The 20,655-nt window shown below is 48.2% G+C and overlaps 1 protein-coding gene across 5 annotated transcripts in view; it reads left to right on the forward strand.

The window, feature by feature from the left end:
* Positions 1 to 20,655, forward strand: part of LOC115168268 (ephrin type-B receptor 2-like) — a 57,339-nt gene that overhangs the window by 13,952 nt on the left and 22,732 nt on the right. For all 5 annotated transcript variants that reach the window (XM_029723380.1, XM_029723382.1, XM_029723381.1 and 2 more), the window contains exons 2-3: positions 17,626 to 17,690; positions 19,190 to 19,874. In XM_029723380.1, the coding sequence (XP_029579240.1) occupies positions 17,626 to 17,690; positions 19,190 to 19,874 (750 nt within the window). The remainder of the gene's footprint in view (positions 1 to 17,625; positions 17,691 to 19,189; positions 19,875 to 20,655) is intronic.

Raw genomic sequence — 20,655 nt, forward strand, 5'->3', positions numbered from 1 at the left:
TGATTAGGTTCCCCCCATTGGCTTAACACTTAAGACCAATACATTATTTTGCCTCCACATACCACAAATGAAAGAATTTGAAAGAACTCAGATAAGCCATGTGTTGCATTCACTTCCAGGTAAGACTTTTTTTTGATGCCTGGATATATTTACATCACTTTTACGTCATGCTTGTTTTTGTTTGCAAACTTTGTGATGGCTTGGCTTCATTCGTTATGTAGGAGTTGTTTAATCAACATTGAAGTGGGACATGGAAGCTGAAAGAATTGCTTTGTTGGGATGTTCTTTAAAGTTCATCAGATACATTTAGGGCTGGAATACGCACAAACAAAAATGGTTGATACCTGTTGACTGCATCTGGTTGTCCAAAGGAATGGAGCACCACATGGGTTTTTCAAATTCTTCAGAATTACCACGTTTCATACATACTAACTATTTGGGATGAAATGTATTCCGTTTTTCTATTCACTTCAATGTAAGCATTATCATTTCTGCTACATATGCACACAACTCTTTTCCTGACATGGCTTGGAATGGGGCAATGAAGGACATCCAATGTGCCTTTCACACAAATGCCAATACCAGAGAAGAAGAGTGAAGAAAGGCTCTGCTGGTGTTCTTTTCTGTTCTAGGTCTTGACACAGTGGAATGATAGCCTTACTGTAAAGGTATGCGTGAAGGGCTGTAAGAAGTCAGGCACAGGAGAGCAGATAGTTGGTAGCAAAACGGAGCCTTATATTTGGCGACCCAAAAGCACACGGAACAACTAACACGAAATACAAATAAGGGTTTAACATAACCCAGTGTAACCAGCCTAACGTGCGCATGCATGAACAGATAAACAATCACTCAAACAAACATGGGGAAACAGAGTGTTAAATAATGAACAAGTAATTGGGGAATTGAAACCAGGTGTGTAAGACAAAACAAATGGAAAATTTAAAAGTGGTTCGGCGATGGCTAGCAGGCCGGTGACGCCGAACGCTGCCCGAACAAGGAGAGGGACCGACTTCGGCGGAAGTCGTGACAGTATCCCCCCCCCTTGACGCGCGGCTCCAGCAGCACGCCGACACCGACCTCGGGGACGACCCGGAGGACGAGGCGCAGGGCGATCCAGATGGAGACGGTGGAACTCCCGCAGCAATGAAGGGTGCAAGAGGTCCTCCACCGGCACCCAGCATCTCTTCTCCGGACCGTACCCCTCCCACTCCACGAGGTACTGAAGGCACCTCGCCCGATGCCTCGAGTCCAGGATGGCTGGAACAGCATACGCTGGGGCCCCCTCGATGTCCAGAGGGGGCGGAGGAACCTCCCGCACCTCAGACTCCTGGAGTGGACCAGCCACCACCGGCCTGAGGGGAGACACATGGACCGATGTATTAATACGGTAATCTGGGGGAAGCTGTAACCTGTAGCATACCTCGTTCAGTCTCCTCAGGACTTTGAATAGCCCCATAAACCGCATGCCCAGCTTCCGGCAGGGCAGGCGGAGGGGCAGGTTTCGGGTTGTGAGCTAGACCCGGCCTCACTGCGGTGGCGGTCGGCGGTTGGCGCTCGCCTTCTGCCGCCTCACGGCCCATTGCAGGTGCACATGGGCTGCGTCCCAGGTCTCCTCCGAGCACTTAAACCATTCATCCACCGCAGGAGCCTTGATCTGGCTCTGATGCCACGGTGCCAGAACCGGCTGATACCCCAGTACGCACTGGAAGGGGGAGAGGTTAGTAGATGAGTGGCGGAGTGAGTTTTGGGCCATCTCTGCCCAGGGAATGAACACCGCCCACTCCCCCGGCCGGTCCTGGCAACATGACCGCAGAAATCTACCCACATCCTGGTTCACTCTCTCCACCTGCCCGTTACTCTCGGGGTGAAAACCTGAGGTGACGCTGACCGAGACCCCCAGACGTTCCATGAATGCCCTCCAGACCCTGGAAGGGAACTGGGGACCCCGATTAGAGACTGTCCTCAGGTACCCCGTAGTGCCAGAAGACGTGAGTGAACAGGGCCTCCGCAGTCTGTAGGGCTGAAGGGAGACCGGGCAAAGGGAGGAGACGGCAGGACTTAAAAAAACTATCCACAACGACCAGGATCGTGGTGTTGCCCTGTGAGGGAGGAAGATCCGTCAGGAAGTCCACCAACAGGTGTGACCACGGCCGTTGTGGAACGGGTAGGGGTTGTAACTTCCCTCTGGGCAGGTGCCTGTGAGCCTTGCACCGGGTGCACACCGAGCAGGAGGAAACATAAACCCTCACGTCCTTGGCCAAGGTGGGCCACCAGTACTTCCCACTAAGGCAATGCACCGTCCGACCGATGACCAGCGGAGGGTGACGTGTGGGCCCAATAGATCAAACGGTCGCGGAGAGCAGACGGAACGTACAGACGCCCAGCTGGACACTGGGGGGGAGTGGACTCTGTGCGTAACGCCCGCTCGATGTCCGCGTCCAGCTCCCACAAGGCCGGAAGTATGGGAGTGTGATCCATGGACTGCTCCTCTGTGTCATACATCCGGGACAGTGCGTCTGCCTTAGCGTTCTGGGAACCTGGTCTGTAGGACAGAGTGAAAACAAAACGGGTAAAGAACATGGCCCACCTTGCCTGGTGAGCATTCAGTCTCATCGCCGCCCGGATGTACTCCAGATTGCGGTGGTCAGTCCAGATGAGAAAAGGGTGTTTAGCCCCGCAGGAGAATCAGTAAGGAAGAGACTGATTCTCTCCTTGTGACCCTCCTGCGTAACCATGTCTAGTGGAGCGGTGGCCTCCCTAATCAGCCCTGACCCGAATGGTCGACTATCTAGGGCGTGCATAGGGAAGGGCATATCCACAGGAACAAGGGGGATCCCTAAACTATGGGCAAATGAAGGCTCAATAAAATTCCCAGCTGCGCCTGAATCTACGAGCGCCTTATGCTGGGAATGCAGGGAAAACTCAGGAAATGTAATAAACACATACATGTGAGCAACAGGGGGCTCTGGGTGAGCCTGGTGCCGACTCACCTGGGGTGACACGATAGTGCCCTGCCTGCTGCCTCGACTCCCTGAGGAACCCCCCCCAGCACCGACCAGCAGTGTGCCCTCTGCGGCCACAAATGGTGCAGGGAATGGCCCCTCCTCCGGTCGCCCTAAGCGCAGCACCTCCCAGCTCCATGGGCGTCAGAGCGGAGGTGCTGGGGGATGGAACTGACAGGCCCCGATCCGGACGTCCACGGGTAGCCAGCAGGTTGTCCAGCCAGATGGCCAGGTCCACCAGCTGGTCCAACGTGAGGGTGGTGTCTCGGCAGGCCAACTCCCGACGGACGTCCTCGCGCAGACTGCACCAGTAGTGATTGATCAGGGCCCTGTCGTTCCATCCCGCGCTGGCGGCCAGGGTCCGGAAGTCCAAAGCGAAATCCTGCGCGGTCCTCGTCCCCTGCCTCAGGTGGAACAGACGTTCACCCGCCGCTCAACTCAGGCGGGTGGTCGAAAACTGCCCGAACGCGGCGGGTGAACTCTGCGTAATGGTCCAACGCCGCGTCTCCTTCACTCCATACGGCGTTGGCCCACTCCAGGGCTTTGCCTGAGAGACAGGAGACAAGGGCGGACACGCTCTCACGTCCTGATGGAGCCGGGTGGACGGTTGCCAGGTAGAGCTCCAGCTGGAGTAGGAACCCCTGGCATCCGGCAGCCGTCCCATCATACTCCCTCAGGAGCGAGAGCCGAATCCCGCTGGAACCGGGCGAAGGAGGGGTGGACAGTGGGGCCTGCTGTAGTGGGGCTGGTAGAGGCGTTGGAAGACCTCCTTCTCTCTCCCATCTATCCAATTTATAAGTCGCTCTGGATAAGAGCGTCTGCTAAATGACGTAAATGTAAATATCCATCGTCTGCAGCACGCGATCCATGTCGGTGCCCGGACGTTGCAACATGGTCGCGTGCTGCTGGACGTGCTTCTCGACCGCCAAAGGGGGGCCGTCTGCTCCTCCTGACTCCATTTATGGGTGAGTGATTCTGTAAAGGTATGCGTGAAGGGCTGTAGGAAGTCAGGCACAGGAGAGCAGATAGTTGGCAGCAAAACGGAGCCTTTTATTTGGCGACCCAAAAGCACACGGAACAACTAACATGAAATACAAATAAGGGTTTAACATAACCCAGTGTAACCAGCCTAACGTGTGCATGCATGAACAGATAAACAATCACTCACAAACAAACATGGGGGAACAGAGGGTTAAATAATGAACAAGTAATTGGGGAATTGAAACCAGGTGTGTAAGACAAAGACAAAACAAATGGAAAATTAAAAGTGGATCGGCGATGGCTAGAAGGCCGGTGACGTCGACCGCCGAACGCCACCCGAACAAGGAGAGGGACCGACTTCGGCGGAAGTTGTGACACTTACTGAGAGTATGGGCACTTGGGCAGGCAGGGAGGTGGTGAAAGCTTTTCAACTGGAGCAAGTCACGTCGGATCAAGGCTATGCTGTGAATTAGTTAACCCGCCATTAATTATTCAGCAAGTTTCAAGAGCTATCCATGAAATCTACCATTATTCCTCTTGGGAAAGTAGACAATGATCTTAAAGATGTCATATTACATAAAACTGTTTTTAAATTCACAAGCACTGGTCTTGAGTATGCCCACTCTGGATGCAATATCACATGCTTCGATGTAATTCATTTATTTTGATATTAGAAGCTCCATTCCCCGTCTGGTAAAAATCTTCTAAACTTGTGAAAACTTGTAAAACCTAAACTGTCCAGTATACAGTTTCACTATGTCTTACCATCATAACCAAATTGGGTATATACATTGCCCTTTGATTCGATTGCTTGCCTTTGCAGAACATGCATGAGCCAAGATGATTTGGTCCATTTAGTTGCATTCTACAATGCAGGCGGGTCTCTGTGCATGTTATAGTGAAACATGACACAACTCTGAGATGTTCCCTTCCAGTGTTAATATAAAAGCAGCAGAAGAATCAGGGCCATAAAATTGATACATTTGAAATGTGGGACTGAGAGTTGCGGGTGCGGCGGGATGCACAGTAACATAAAACCCAGTGAGTGAAGCCCAGGGATGTGTCCCCTGGGTTTAATCCAGTGTGGCGTACAGAGCATGGCACAGCCTGCAAGGATTATGTGTGCTGGACTAAGTTGCCCTACTCTCTCCTCCTCGTTGCCCTACTTTTCATTGAAATATGGAGAGAAAGAGAGCGAGAGAGAGTGATTTCTATATTGTAGGAATGCAGGGACAGATGGAGTCAGCTGGTGGGGAGGGGGACATAGAGAAAGAGGTAGTGGGAGAGAGAGGCAGAGAGACCACCACAACTTTACTCCCCTCTCCCTCTCACATTGTTAATTCTGGTTTAAAAATATTTATTGGGCGGTAGATAATGGTGGATTTGTTTATGTTACACATTACAGGCGAGTTAGCTTTGTCGTGCATAGTTTTATTTTAGCGAGAACAGCCTCAAAACCCTTTAACCTTACCACACATAACATAGCATTGCAATTTTAGATATTACGTTGTATTTTATTTTTTAGATAACCTCTTTATCTCTTACAGAATTTATAATACTCAGCTTTAACAGCCTTCCATGTGTTGTGTGTAACACGATCTCTGCAACATACTGTGCACACTCAGTTGGACTGAAACTGAAGAGCCTTGATGACACATGTCTAGTCATGAAAGAAGTGTGGCACGCAGTAACTAATGTCACCCCCCTTCCCCTGTCCGCTAACGCAGCTACAGTTCATCATATTGTGCATGCCTTCAGTGTTGAGCCTTGTGTGTTAGCTACTGTATGACATGGAGAGCTGTAGCTAGCATCCACATAGACCCATCCTTTCCACTCAGACTCCCGCTCCCTTCCCTAACCCTCTTGGCTCAGTCCATGGGAATTCTTAGTGGGTCACTGCCCCTGGCCTCTTTATTCCCATTTAGCGGCAGCACCAACACCTGGCTCGCCGCTTCCTCACAGCTCCTCATTAATCCACACTGATACTAACAGGAACTGAGCACCCGGAAAATGGCCTAATTGGAAGCAACAGTGGTTCCCTGTGTTCAGAACTGATTTGCGGACCAATTGTTTTGTCTGAGCTTGACTATAAAATGTTTACTGTTGTAATGTCATATACACCCATGTGAGAATGCTGTTCATTGACTGTAGCTCAGCGTTCAACGCCATAGTGCCCTCCAAGCTCATCACTGAGCTCAGGACCCTGGGACTGAACACCTTCCTCTGCAACTGGATCCAGGACTTTCTGACGGGCCTCCCCCAGAAGGTGAGGGTAGGCAACAACACATCCGCCACACTGACCCTCAACATGGGGGCCCTTAAGTGGTGCGTGCTTAGTCCCCTCCTGTACTCCCTGTTCACCCACGACTGCATGGTCGCGCACAACTCCAACACCATCATTACGTTTTCTGACGACACTACAGTGGTTGGCCTGATCACAGACGACGATGAGACAGCCGATAGGGAGGAGGTCAGAGACCTGGCAGTGTGGTGCCAGGACAACAACCTCTCCCTCAACATCAGCGAGACAAAGGAGCTGATCATGGACTACAGGAAACCGAGGGTCGAGTACGCCCTCACACACATTGACGGGGATGTAGTGGAGCGGGTCGACAGCTTCAAATTACTCGGAGTCCACATCACTAAGGAATTATGATGGTCCACACACACCAACACAGTTGTGGAGAAGGCACAACAACCCCTCTTCCCCCTCAGGAGGCTGCAAAGATTTGGCATGGGCCCTCAGAACCTCTAAAAGTTCTACAGCTTCACCATTGAGAGCATCTTGACGGGCTGCATCACCGCTTGGTATGGCAACTGCTTGGCATCTGACCACAAGGCGCTACAGAGGGTAGTGTGTACGGCCCAGTACATCACTGGGGCCCATCCAGGACCTCTATACCAGGCGGTGTCAGGGGAAGGCCCTAGAAATGTACTCCAGCCACCCAAGTCATAGGCTGTTGTCTCTGTTACCACACGGCAAGCAGTACCAATGCACCAAGTCTGGAACCAACAGGACCCTGAACAGCTTCTACCCCCAAGCCATAAGACAGCTAATTAGTTATTTAAATAGTCCGGGTAGCTATCGGGTAGCTATTGGTTACCTATCTGCATAGACCCTTTTATTATATCATTTATTTTTATTGTATTTAACCTTTTTTTTAACTAGGCAAGTAAGTTAAGAACAAATTCTTATTTACAATGACGGCCTACCAGAAGGCAGAAGACCTCCTGCGGGACTATCTCTTTTGACTCATCACATACGCTGCTGTAACTGTTTATTATCTGTCCTGTTGCCTAGTCACTTTATCCCTACCTACATGTATATGTACATACAGTGTCTACCTCAATTGCCTCGTTCCCCTGCACATCAACACGGTACTGGTACCCCGTGTATATAGCCAAGTTATCGTTACTCATTGTGTATTTATTCCTCATTTTATTATTTGTCTATTATTTCTTTAAGTACAGTAAGCCTTTCACTGTTGATCTACAGCTGTTCTTTACGAAGCATGTGACAAATAGAATTACATTTTATTGATGTCCTTTAGCCTCTCTGATCAGTTGATTATGGGAAGTTTTAAATCTTTTGTTGTTACTCCACTCCCTCTCTACCACAGGTGGCTTACATGAAACTGGAATCGTTGACCATTGTGGTTATTTGTGGTAATGTAATTGACACAGATATAGTAATGGACACTAGATCCTGGTTCATATTGGTCTAGTTTAATGTTTGGTCTCATATATTGCTGACATTATAACATTCTAATGTGGAATTTGTTGTGCTAATGCTGGTTACAAAGACTTTCTGGTTATAAAAAATACACTACATGGCCAAAAGGATGTTGACACCTGCTCGTCGAACATCTCATTCCAAAATCATGGGCATTAATATGGAGTTGGTTCCCCCTTTGCTGCTATAACAGCCTCCACTCTTCTGGGAAGGCTTTCCACTGATGTTGGAACATTGCTGTGGGGACTTGCTTCCATTCAGCCACGAGCGTTAGTGAGGTCGGGCTCGCAGTCGGCGTTCCAATTCATCTCAAAGGTGTTCGATGGGATTGATGTCAGCGCTCTGTGCATGCCAGTCAAGGTCTTCCACGCCGATCTCGACAAACCATTTCTGTATACACCTCGCTTTGTGCACGGGGGCATTGTCATGCTGGAACAGGAAAGGGCCTTCCCAAAACTGTTGCCATGAAGTTGGAAGCACAGAATCGTCTAGAATGTAATTGTATGCTGTATCGTTAAGATTTGCCTTCACTGGAGCTAAGGAGCCTGAACAATGAAAAACAGCCCAAGCCCATTATTCCTCCTCCGCCAAACTTTACAGTTGGCACTATCCATTCAGGCAGGTAGCATCCTATGATGGTGCCACGTTGAAAGTCACTGAGCTCTTCAGTACGGGCCATTCTACTGCCAATGTTCGTCTGTGGAGATTGCACGGTTGTGTGATCGATTTTATGCACCTGTCTTGTTGTTCAATGTCATGACCGAGCACTCTGAGCTGGCTCTGTTTGGCAAACAGTAGGTTTGCCTATCTGTTTGTACTTTCACTCTGCCTCTGTGTTTTCACTATAATCAAATAGTACAGTAGGTGGTTAGCTAGGTCCATATTGGTTCACATGTACTGTTAGAAGAATCTCAGATCAATGATCATTAGACGTGATGAAGTATAGAGTAACTACATGATGTTGTGATCCATCTCTAAGAACTCAGGGTCAGCCATGGTCTTTGCCCTTTTCAGCAACCAATGGTGTAACAAAGCAATCTGTCAATCAATCAAAGTCTATTTATATATCATTGTTACATCAACAATAACCTAGCCTAGATCCCAAAGACCAAGCAGCAGCACAGTGGCAAAGACAAAATAAATCTGGAGAGAAACCAGACTGAGGTTCCTCTGATAATGGATATCATAATGTACTGTATAGTGTGTCCCATCTCTCCTCTCTGTCCATCAGTCGAGAGTTTTAGACAGAGGTGTGCTAAAGAGAGATCATCTGGGGCTGTTTTTCTCCTGAACATGTGACCTGACTGGGGGGAATTTTTTTTTTTTTAATGGTTAAAAGCAGGAGATTTTCCTGATTGGGTTTTTTATTGCCAGTGCGAAATCCTGGCCCTAGCATGGCGACTCGAGTGTCGATTCTCTAGGGTGGCAGACTGTATTTCAGTGTCCTTGTGGACCGGCCATTGATGCTCATGGCTTTCCATAAGTCGTTGTCCTCAACAGCAGATGTGGGGGTACCAGGCAGTGTGTTGTCATGAGGATAAACACTTGATAAACAACTAACCCTTTCCCCCCCAAAGTATAGTTTCCATATAGTTCAATTTTGCAAGAGAGAGAAGGGTGCTCAGTCTGCATAGTCAGAGAACAACCCATGTTCTACCACTGTATAAGTATATTGTAGCCTGTCCCCCTCCCTGTATTCCCTACCACCATATAAGGCTTAAATATATCTCATCACTCAGCAGCACTGCACTGATAGGACCCTGTGAATAATTTAAAATGTGTCAGTCTACACTGGGCGAATTGTGGCCTACTTGCCCTCCCCCCTCTGGTGGGGGTAGTAAGATGAGAGATTATGAGCTTTACTGTGTGTGTGTGTGTGTGTGTGTGTGTGTGTCTGGATACTGACGTTCAATTATTATGGATTGGTTATAGTTATAGATTGATGGCGCTGTTTGTATTTTTTGGTGTTGCTGTGTGTGAGGAAGAGTGAGAGAGAGGGGGGGACGAGGGCAAGACAGAGCAGATGTCACCGGGCAGAGTCATCCATGACCCTTCCTTCTGTAGCAAGTGCGGTTGAGGTGCAGCAGAATGTCCCTGTGTCCCCCTTAGCGACTGCACAATAGAGGTCTTCACAGGTCCAACAGGCACTAAATTCTGAGATCTGACCTGGGACCCAAGCGGGTCCGGGTCCTAAATTTAGACTTTTGTCTCGGATCTGGGTCGAGTCTGATATAATTGGCATGAGTTTCGGGTATGTGCAATTAAAATAAATGTACTGACTGGACCCGATTGGACCCGTCCTCTGTTAATTTAATGTGTGTGAGTCAATGAAAACTGCGTGAGCTTGTTATCTGTTTCAGCCAATTGCAACACAATAAAACATATAGCTTATGTCCAGCTGAAACTGGTTCCGGCTGCTCACGTCACATGCGCCTGCTGCTGGCGAGTGCGAGTGAAAGGAGCCTTGGCCTGGGCTACTGTTGATTGCGTAGATGGAGGCCTTTTTTATTGAAGTAAAGCAAAAGCTAGAGGAGAAAGAGTATAGTGAAAAGCAACTTACAAGACCCCGGAGCCCAGAAGACGGTATCCCGGAGCCTATTATTTTCTCTTTGTTTGTTATTTAAATATACACCCTTGAAACCGAGCTAATACAATTCTGTCCGTGTCTGATCTCTGTAAACGGCTTGACCAAACCCCCTGTTTTGTATTTGATCCCCTGCTGATTTTGTGTGTTTGCCCACTTACAAAGAAATGATCAGTCTATCATTTTAATAGTAGGTTTATTTGAACAGTGAGAGACAGAATAACAACAAAAAAATCCAGAAAAACGCATGTCAAAAATGCTATAAAACGATTTGCATTTTAATGAGGGAAATAAGTATTTGACCCCTCTGCAAAACATGACTTAGTACTTGGTGGCAAAACCCTTGTTGGCAATCACAGAGGTCAGACGTTTCTTGTAGTTGGTCACCAGGTTTGCACACATCTCAGGAGGGATTTTGCCCCACTCCTCTTTGCAGATCTTCTCCAAGTCATTAAGGTTTCGAGGCTGACGTTTGGCAACTCGAACCTTCAGCTCCCTCCACAGATTTTCTATGTGATTAAGGTCTGGAGACTGGCTAGGCCACTCCAGGACCTTAATGTGCTTCTTCTTGAGCCACTCCTTTATGTTTTGGGTCATTGTCATGCTGGAATACCCATCCACGACCCATTTTCAATGCTCTGGCTGAGGGATGGAGGCTTTCACCCAAGATTTGACGGTACATGGCCCCGTCCATCGTCCCTTTGATGCGGTGAAGTTGTCCTGTGCCCTTAGCAGAAAAACACCCCCAAAGCATAATGTTTCCACTTCCATGTTTGACGGTGGAGATGGTGTTCTTGGGGTCATAGGCAGCATTCCTCCTCCAAACACGGCGAGTTGAGTTGATGTCAAAGAGCTCCATTTTGGTCTCATCTGACCACAACACTCACCAGGAGTCATTCAGATGTTCATTGGCAGACTTCAGACGGGCCTGTATATGTATTCTTGAGCAGGGGGACCTTGCAGGCGCTGCAGGATTTCAGTCCTTCACGGCGTTGTGTGTTACCAATTGTTTTCTTGGTGACTATGGTCCCAGCTGCCTTGAGATCATTGACAAGATCCTCCCGTGTAGTTCTGGGCTGATTCCTCACCGTTCTCATAATCATTGCAACTCCACGAGGTGAGATCTTGCATGGAGCCCCAGGCCGAGGGATATTGACAGTTCTTTTGTGTTTCTTCCATTTGCGAATAATCACACCAAATGTTGTCACCTTCTCACCAAGCTGCTTGGCGATGGTCTTGTAGCCCATTCCAGCCTTGTGTAGGTCTATAATCTTGTCCCTGACATCCTTGGAGAGCTCTTTGGTCTTGGCCATGGTGGAGAGTTTGGAATCTGATTGATTGATTGCTTCTGTGGACAGGTGTCTTTTTTACAGGTAACACTCCCTTTAAAAGTGTGCTCCTAATCTCAGCTCGTTACCTGCATAAAAGACACCTGGGAGCCAGAAATCTTTGTGATTGAGAGGGGGTCAAATACTTATTTCCCTCATTAAAATGCAAATCAATTTATAACATTTTTGACATGTGTTTTTCTGGATTTTTGGTTGTTATTCTGTCTCTCACTGTTCAAATAAACCTACCATTAAAATTATAGACTGATCCTTTCTTTGTCAGTGGGCAAACGTACAAAATCAGCAAGGGATCAAATACTTTTTTCCCCCACTGTACGAGTTGATCGCTCAGTTCATCCGTGCCCAACAAGCACAGCAGGCAGTTCAGGAACAAACGCTGGAGGAACAGCGCCTACAAAATGTCCACCTCGTTGAGGAAATCAGGAAGCTACAAGGAGGAGTGAAGCTCTATTGGACTCCAGAAGTGTAGTTACGCTCGTAGCCACAAGCCTGCTGGCCCAGGTGACCGAACGTGGCAGGGAGATGTCCGTTTCCTGTGTCCACGGTGACACCAAGCGGTATCTGACCGTACAGGCCAACATCGTGACGCCACAAGGGAGCTGCCAGATGATGGTGGGTGCCGAGCCGGAGTTGCCGATACCCCTCCTCGTGGGACGAGATTGTCCGCTGTGGAGGCATGAGCTGAGGAAAAAGGTACAAGCCGGCAGGAGACGAGAGTGAGGATGACCCGTTCGCCCGCACAGCCCGGAAACAAGCGGTTGACAAACCCTTATGTACAGGTTCGGAGTCTGAGGGGGCGCCAGACCCCGACCCCCCCCCCCCCCCCCCCCTGGTGAACATCTGGAGGAGGAGCCCATCCTCCCCCTCATCAATTTCGAGGGACCAGCCAAGACACCCGCCATAGGCCAACTGAGCAGACATTTCGGGACTGCCAAGTTGGGAGGATACAAACTTGAAATCCGTCGCAGCCCAAGTGATAGTGGTGGATGACCAGCTACTTCCCGGGGGTGAGTGACTGGCGATACCCCCATTTACAAATCAAGAATAACCTTTTGTATCAGGTGTCGCGCCAACAAGGGGAACTTCGAGAGGTACTGTTGCTGCCCGACAGTACGTGGGAACCGTTCTTCAGCTGGCCCACACCCATCTGTTGGAGGCGCACCTAGGAATGGAGAAGACTCGGGACAGATCGCCGCCCGGTTCCACTGGCCTGGGATGAGGATGGCCGTGAAAGGCTATTGTCGCAGCTTCCCCGAGTGTCAAATTACTGCCCCAAAAGCCCACTTCCAAAACCCGCTGGTCCCCCTACCGATCATCGGGGGGCCCTTTGAACGCATCACCATGGACATAGTGGAACTCCTGGTAAAAACGGCACGAAGACACCGGTACATCTTGGTAATAGTAGATTATGCCACCCGGTATCCCGAGGCCATTCCCCTACGGGCAGCGGTCTCCAAGGGAATCGCACAGGAGCTGTTCCACCTCTTTAGCTGGGTAGGCATCCCGAACGAGATCTTGACTGACCAAGGTACCGAGTTCATGTCCCACCCAATGAAAGATCCGGACCGCCATCTTTCACCCGCAGACAGATGAGCTCGTCGCGCGGTTCAATAAAACGCTCAATCAAATGCTGTCAGAAGGTCATCGAGCAGGATGAGAGAAACTAGGACCAGCTACTACCCTACCTAATGTTCTCGGTCCGAGAAGTACCCCAGTCATCCACCGGGTTTTCCCCTTTTGAACTCCTCTATGGGAGGAGGCCACGTGGCCTACTGGACCTCGCCAAGGAGGTATGGGAAGCCCAGCTGACCCCCTGACGCAGTGTGGTAGAACACGTGGAGATGATGAGGGAGCAGATGACAGCCATATGGCCAGTGGTAAGGGAACATATGGAGAAGGCCCAATACGCCCTAGCCCAAGTCTACAATTGGGGAACCCAGACACAATAATTCCAGGTGGGAGTCAAGGTGCTGGTCTTAATCCCCACGGCAGAAAGTATGTTGCTGGCAACATGGCATGGGCCGTACGAGATGATAGAGAAGCTGGAACCTGTCAATTACCGCGTACAGCAGCCGGGGAAGCGGAAACCCCAACAGATTTACCACGTTAACCTATTGAAGAGGTGACACGAGAGGACAGCCTTGGCCGTGTTATGGTCAGGACCCAGGATGCCATCGGTACAAGTGGTGGTCCCAAGCAATAAGGATCTCGACCCGACCCAGAAGCAAACGCTCCAGGAGCTTGTCGATCGGAACACGGCAGTCATTGAACACCACGTTCGCACCCAGTTCAGGGGAAACGATACGAAAGAGGCCATGTCGGATCCCCGAGGCCCAAAGGAAGGCAGTGAAGCAGGAAGTGGTGGCTATGCTGAGGATGGGGTTCATCGAAGAGTCCAACAGCACATGGTGCAACTCCATTGTGTTGGATGGTAGCCTGTGGTTCTGTAATGACTTCCGGGGTGTGAACAACATCAGCTTGTTCGATGCCTACCCCATGCCGAGGGTGGACTAGCTCATCGACCGATTTAAGAAAGGCCCAGTACATCAGCACCCTCGACCTGATCAAAGGATATTGGCAGGTACCGTTGGCAGCCTCCTCCCAGAAGAAGACGGCGTTTTCGATACCGGAGGGCTTATATCAGTACCGGGTGCTCCCATTCGGTCTCCACGGACCCCCGCCCACGTTCCAGCGCCTGATGGACCGAGTCCTCCAACCCCACCAACAGTACGCAGCGGCCTATTTAGATGATATCTACAGCCAAGGTTGGATTGACAGCAAACCCCAAGAAATGCAAGCTAGGGTTCGAGGAGGTGGAGTACATGGGGTATTTGATTGGACAGGAGGAACGTCAAACCCCAAGAGAGGAAGGTCCATGCGGTATGTGACTGCCCATTCCACGTACAAAGACACACGTCAAGTCCTTCCAAGGAATGGCAGGATACTACAGCTGGTTTATCCCCAACTTTGCGGCTATAGCCTCCCCCTTACCGATCTAACCAGGGTCTGCCTCCCGTAAACAGTGAAATGGACGGGCGAGATCGAAGCGGCATTCAGGCGCCTAAAGGATGCGCTGTGAACCCATCCGATTCTCGTAACACCCAATTTCTAGGTACCAATGTTGGTCCAGACGGACGCATGGGACTAGGGGCCGTCCTGTCCCAGGTACATAATGGGGAGGAGCACCCCATCATGTACATAAGCCGAAAGCTGAGACCCAGAGAAAAAAGGTACTCTATTGTCGAGAAAGACTGCCTAGTGGTGAAGTGGGCGCTAGACACTCAAGACCATGCTCCCCTGGTCTGGATGGCCAGGGGAAGGGACACAAACGATCGGGTCACCAGGTGGTTATTGTCCCTTCAACGCTTCTCGTTTTCTGTTGTGTACATATCTGGAGCGAAGCATGGGAACGGGGATGCCCTATCGAGAAGGGAGACATACGTCGCACTGAAGACACCCCCCTCCCCGACAGAGCTAAGGTGTGGGGGGGGGCCTCCATGTACAGTAGGTTAGCCACCAGGGGGAGACTCGTCGAGGCCTGGTGACAGACAGAGTCCACATCACACGCCGATGGCTCCCTCTGCTGGATGTGCCAGGTCTCGACGGGCTCTCCAGCCAGGACTAATTGGGGCTGATTGTGGTTGGTGAGTAATCAAGGAGCTGATTGCTCACCAGCTGGACAAGTCCCATAAAGCTGCAAGAAGGACAGCAGACGGGAGTGGGGACTGGGGGAAGAGAGTACCAGAGATAACAGAGGGAGCTCGGTTTTGTTCCCCACAGGATACAGCAAGACCCCGGAGCCCAGAAGGCAGTATCCCGGAAGAGGTCTCCTGGAGGAGACCTATTATTTTCTCTTTGTTTGTTATTTAAATAAACACCCTTGAAACCGAGCTAATACAATTCTGTCCGTGTCTAATCTGTGTAAACATCTTGACCAAACCCCCTGGTCTGCCACAATGCCTATATCTGTATAGCAGAGGTAGCCTATAAAGAAATGCATGTCGTTGTCGGAAACACGGAGCCGGAATATCTCTTATCTTTCTCTGGTTGCTCTAGGACTAGGACTAAACTTCTTTTCCGTTATATTTATATAAAAAAAATGGTATCATACAGTGGATGCCTAGCCCTATAGGTTTATATGCATGCAATGCCCAGAGGCATTTGGCGCTCATATCTCCGACTGGTGAACCATGAAGTGGACAGTTATTGCTTTAGGAAAGTAAAAAACAATAAAACAATAGGCTATAAAGCAAAAACATTTTTTATTTTTTTTTTGCAAATGTATTAAAAATAATACATGAGATGAGACTCGAAATAATGCTATGAGACTGGAAATTAAGCTCAGATGCATCCTGTTTCCATTGATCATCCTTGAGATGTTTCTACAACTTGATTGGAGTCCATCTGTGGTAAATTCTATTAATTGGACATGATTTGGAAAAGCACACACTTGTCTATAAAAGGTCCCACAGTTGACAGTACATGTCAGAGCAAAAACCAAGCCATGAGGTCGAAGGAATTGTCTGTAGAGCTCCGAGACAGGATTGTGTCAAGGCACAGATCTGGGGAAGGGTACCAAAACATTTCTGCAGCATTTGAAGTTCCCCAAGAACACAGTGACCTCCATCATTCTTAAATGGAAGAAGTTTGGAACCACCAAGACTCTTCCTAGAGCTGCCCGCCCAGCCAAACTGAAAAATTGGGTGAGAGGACAAGTACATTAGTGTGTCTAGTTTGAGTAACAGATGCCTCACAAGTCCTCAACTGGCAGCTTCATTAAATAGTACCCGCAAAACACCATTCTCAACGTCAACAGTGAAGAGGCGACTCTGGGATGCTGGTCTTCTAGGCAGAGTTGCAAAGAAAAAGCCATATCTCTGACTGGCCCATAAAAAGAAAAGATTAAGATGGGCAAAATAACAGACACTGGACAGAGGAACTCTGCCTAGAAGGCCAGCATCCCGGAGTCGCCTCTTCACTGTTGACGTTGAGACTGGTGTTTTGCGGGTACTATTTAATGAAGCTGCCAGTTGAGGACTTGTGAGGCGTCTGTTTCTCAAATTAGACACTCTAATGTACTTGTCCTCTTGCTCAATTGTGCACCGGGGCCTCCCACTCCTCTTTCTATTCTGGTTAGAGCCAATGTGCGCTGTTCGAAAGAAGGGAGTAGTACACAGCATTGTACAAGATCTTCAGTTTCTTGGCAATTTCTCGCATGGAATAGCCATCATTTCTCAGAACAAGAATAGACTGACGCGTTTCAGAAGAAAGTTATTTGTTTCTGGCCCTTTTGAGCCTGTAATCTAACCCACAAATGCTGATGCTCCAGATACTCAACTAGTCTAAAGAAGGCCAGTTTTATTGCCTCTTAAATCAGGACAACAGTTTTTAGCTGTGCTCACATAATTGCAAAAGGGTTTTCTAATGATCAATTAGCCTTTTAAAATGATAAACTTGGATTAGCTAACACAACGTGCCATTGGAACACAGGAGTGATGGTTGCTGATAATGGGCCTCTGTACGCCTATGTAGATATTCCATAAAAAATCTGCCGTTTCCAGCTACAATAGTCATTTAGAATGTTAACAATGTCTACGCTGTATTTCTGATCAATTTGATGTTATTTTAATGGACAAAAAATGTGCTTTTCTTTCAAAAACAAGGAAATGTCAAAATGACCCCAAACTTTTGAACGGTTGTGTACATGTAAAGACTCCAGAGATATACAGGTAAAGACTCCATAGAAATACAGAAAGAATCCAGAGATCAAGCGAAGAGCAGAGGGGATAGGTAGCCCTGTTACAACCCTCTATCGAAGGATGAAAGGATGAACCTGTGGCTAGAGAAACAGACTACTATTTTCTCTTCACAATATTTCACAATGACAATAACATGTGTCTTGCTGTACGGGGCGCCCTGTTTTGCAGTTGTGCTTTTTAATAGTACATGAACTTGTACCTCTTGATTTCTCTGTAGAAATACTCATGGACTCTACGACGGCAACAGCAGAGCTGGGATGGACTATCTACCCAGCATTGGGGGTGAGTAGAACATTTTACTAACTTTTAAAACTTTTAGTAATTTTGCAGATCCCTTTTTGGATCGTCTCCAGTAGCAGCAACATGAGAAGGCCAATGTCGAACAACAACAACAGTATATCATGAATTAATACTTAACCCTATTTGTTTACAACCATGTTCATACGGCACTGTTGTTGGGAATACAATTAGGGGCAGTAATACTGTATATCAGGTCTTAGGCAGGAAAAGACCATCAACCAGCTTGTGTGAAATGCAGGTTGACATTTATTGTTATGAGTCTTGCCCTGGAGGCAGAACTGAGTGATTTCCTCTAGATGGGCCAGCTTCAAAATCAAAATTGGCTATATTGTAAAAATGAATGGAAACAAAAATGTGCTTTTTGGTTTTAATTTAAGGTTAGGGTTTGGCATTAGGGTCAGCAGTGTGGTTAGAGTTGGGTTTAAAATCCAATTTTATGACTTTGTGGCTGTGCCAGCTAGTGACCACTCTGTAGAGCTGCCTCCAGGCAAGATTCATGACAATAAATGCCAACCTCCCCGTGGTGTAGGGGTTAGAGTTAATCAAAATAAACTTCTAAGTCAAAGTGATTTGGGGGAAATTTGCCTACGGATGCCTTTTCTGTAAAATGGAAAGGTGGGAGTTTGAGGAATTGCAAAATTGTTTTATTTATTATGCTGAAGGAAGATTGTCTTGTCATACTGAAATTAATCATTTATCAAGTGTGTGTGTGATGTAAGGAAGATAAACAATGTGAAAGCAGGTCAAGCCGCAAACCAAGTGATATTTCAAGGGAGTCTTATTGCTAAATAGTCTGAGTGTCAGCTCTTTGTGCAAGCCTCTGAACAAGGTAGCCCAGGAAGACAATTGTCTGACATGAAAATGTACTATTTTATGTTTGGTATCTACGGTCCACAGGAGGTTGGTGGCACCTTAATTGGGGAGGAGGGCTCGTGCTAATGGCTGGAGCCGCATAGGTTGAATGGTATCAAATACATCAAACACATGGTTTGATGCCATAACATTCGCTCCGTTCCAGCTATTATTAAGAGCCGTCCTCCCCTCAGCAGCCTCCACTGCTACGGACTGTGTTAGTAATTTTGAAGAGGTGTGAAGTCTGGCTCATTTGCCCTTCTAATTTATTCATTTTTCACATGCAGAAAAAGTTACATAGACAAAGGTCTAAATTAAAATGCAGAAATATAGCAATCTTATCTGATAAAAATGTTATCTGACAGTTTATTCAATTGGATTTTGTAACTTAGAAACTTGTCCGAAAGTGTCCAATTGGATGATTTATGTATTTCAATTAAATTTCATATCATATGGCCATATCATATTGTTACCACATTTATTGTGATAATAACCATAATATGGGTTTTGGGGGTTTTATTCCCTTGAACAGTAATAAAGTGTCCTGTTAAATGAATACGTTGACTGATGACTTGTTGTCACTGGTCATGGATGTTAAACTGACCTCTTGCTCTGTCTGTCCCTGGCAGTGGGAGGAGGTGAGTGGATACGACGAGAACATGAACACCATCCGCACTTACCAGGTGTGCAATGTCTTTGACAACAACCAGAACAACTGGGTACGCACCAAGTACATCAGCCGGCGAGGGGCCCAGCGCATCCACGTGGAGATGAAGTTCTCGGTGCGGGACTGCAGCTCCATCCCCAGCGTCCCCGGCTCCTGTAAGGAAACCTTTAACCTTTACTACTACGAGACGGACTCGGACACGGCCAATAAGTTGTCCCCGGCCTGGATGGAAAATCCCTGGATCAAGGTGGACACTATCGCAGCCGACGAGAGCTTTTCCCAGGTGGATCTGGGCGTCCGGGTGATGAAAATCAACACAGAGGTACGGAGCTTTGGCCCTGTGTCACGCCAAGGCTTCTATCTGGCCTTCCAAGACTATGGCGGCTGCATGTCGCTCATCGCCGTGCGCATCTTCTACAGGAAGTGCCCCCGCGTGGTCCTGAACGGCGCCGTGTTCCCCGAGACCCTGTCAGGGGCGGAGAGCACCTCCCTGGTGGCAGCACGGGGCGTGTGTGTGCCCAACGGGGAGGAGGTGGACGTGCCCATCAAGCTCTACTGTAACGGGGACGGGGAGTGGATGGTGCCCATCGGGCGCTGCATGTGCAAGGCTGGGCACGAGGCAGTGGAGAACGGCACCGTGTGTCGAGGTGAGAGCTGCTGACATAATGTGTTTACTGCTACTGTGGGCATTTGGCCTTATGGTCTACAAATGTTGCAGAATGAGAAGGAGAGAGATATTGTTGTGGTCTCACTTATGTTTACCAAGATCCTCCCATATAGAAATAATCATTATGTTTACTAGTGAGACTAGGATAAACCAGAGGATAGAGACATAAAGTGTCATGGACATAAGGACTTTGGTTTACTAACTACAGAAGTATCACTGGGGAACAAAATTAATGCCCGGAAAGATGGATCAAGAATGTACTGTAAAGGGTAGAGTGTTGATGGTAATTAGAGGTGTCTTTAAACCGTAGATTTGTGTCCCAGCCAGTCTGGTCTCATAGACTGGACGTGACATAGTAAATGTAAATCCTGCACACTCAAATTATGCTGAACAAAAATATAAACGCAACATGCAATAATTTAAAAAATGTTACTGAGTTACAGTTCATATAAGGAAATCAGTCCTTTGAAATAAATTCATTAGGCTGAATCTATGGATTTCACATGACTGGGCAGGGGCATAGGCCACTCCAACAGTGGGAGCCAGGGCTTTATTACAGACAGAAATACTACTCATTTTCATCAGCTGTCTGGGTGGAAGGTCTCAGACGATGCCGCAAGTGAAGAAGCCGGATGTGGAGGGCTGGGGTGGTTATATTTGGTCTGCGGTTGTGAGACCGGTTGGACGTACTGCCAAATTCTCTAAAACGATGTTGGAGGTAGCCTATGTAGAAAATTAACATTCAATTCTCTGGCAAAAGC

This window comes from Salmo trutta, chromosome 30 (assembly GCF_901001165.1).
Source record: "Salmo trutta chromosome 30, fSalTru1.1, whole genome shotgun sequence".
Lineage (NCBI taxonomy): Eukaryota > Metazoa > Chordata > Actinopteri > Salmoniformes > Salmonidae > Salmo > Salmo trutta.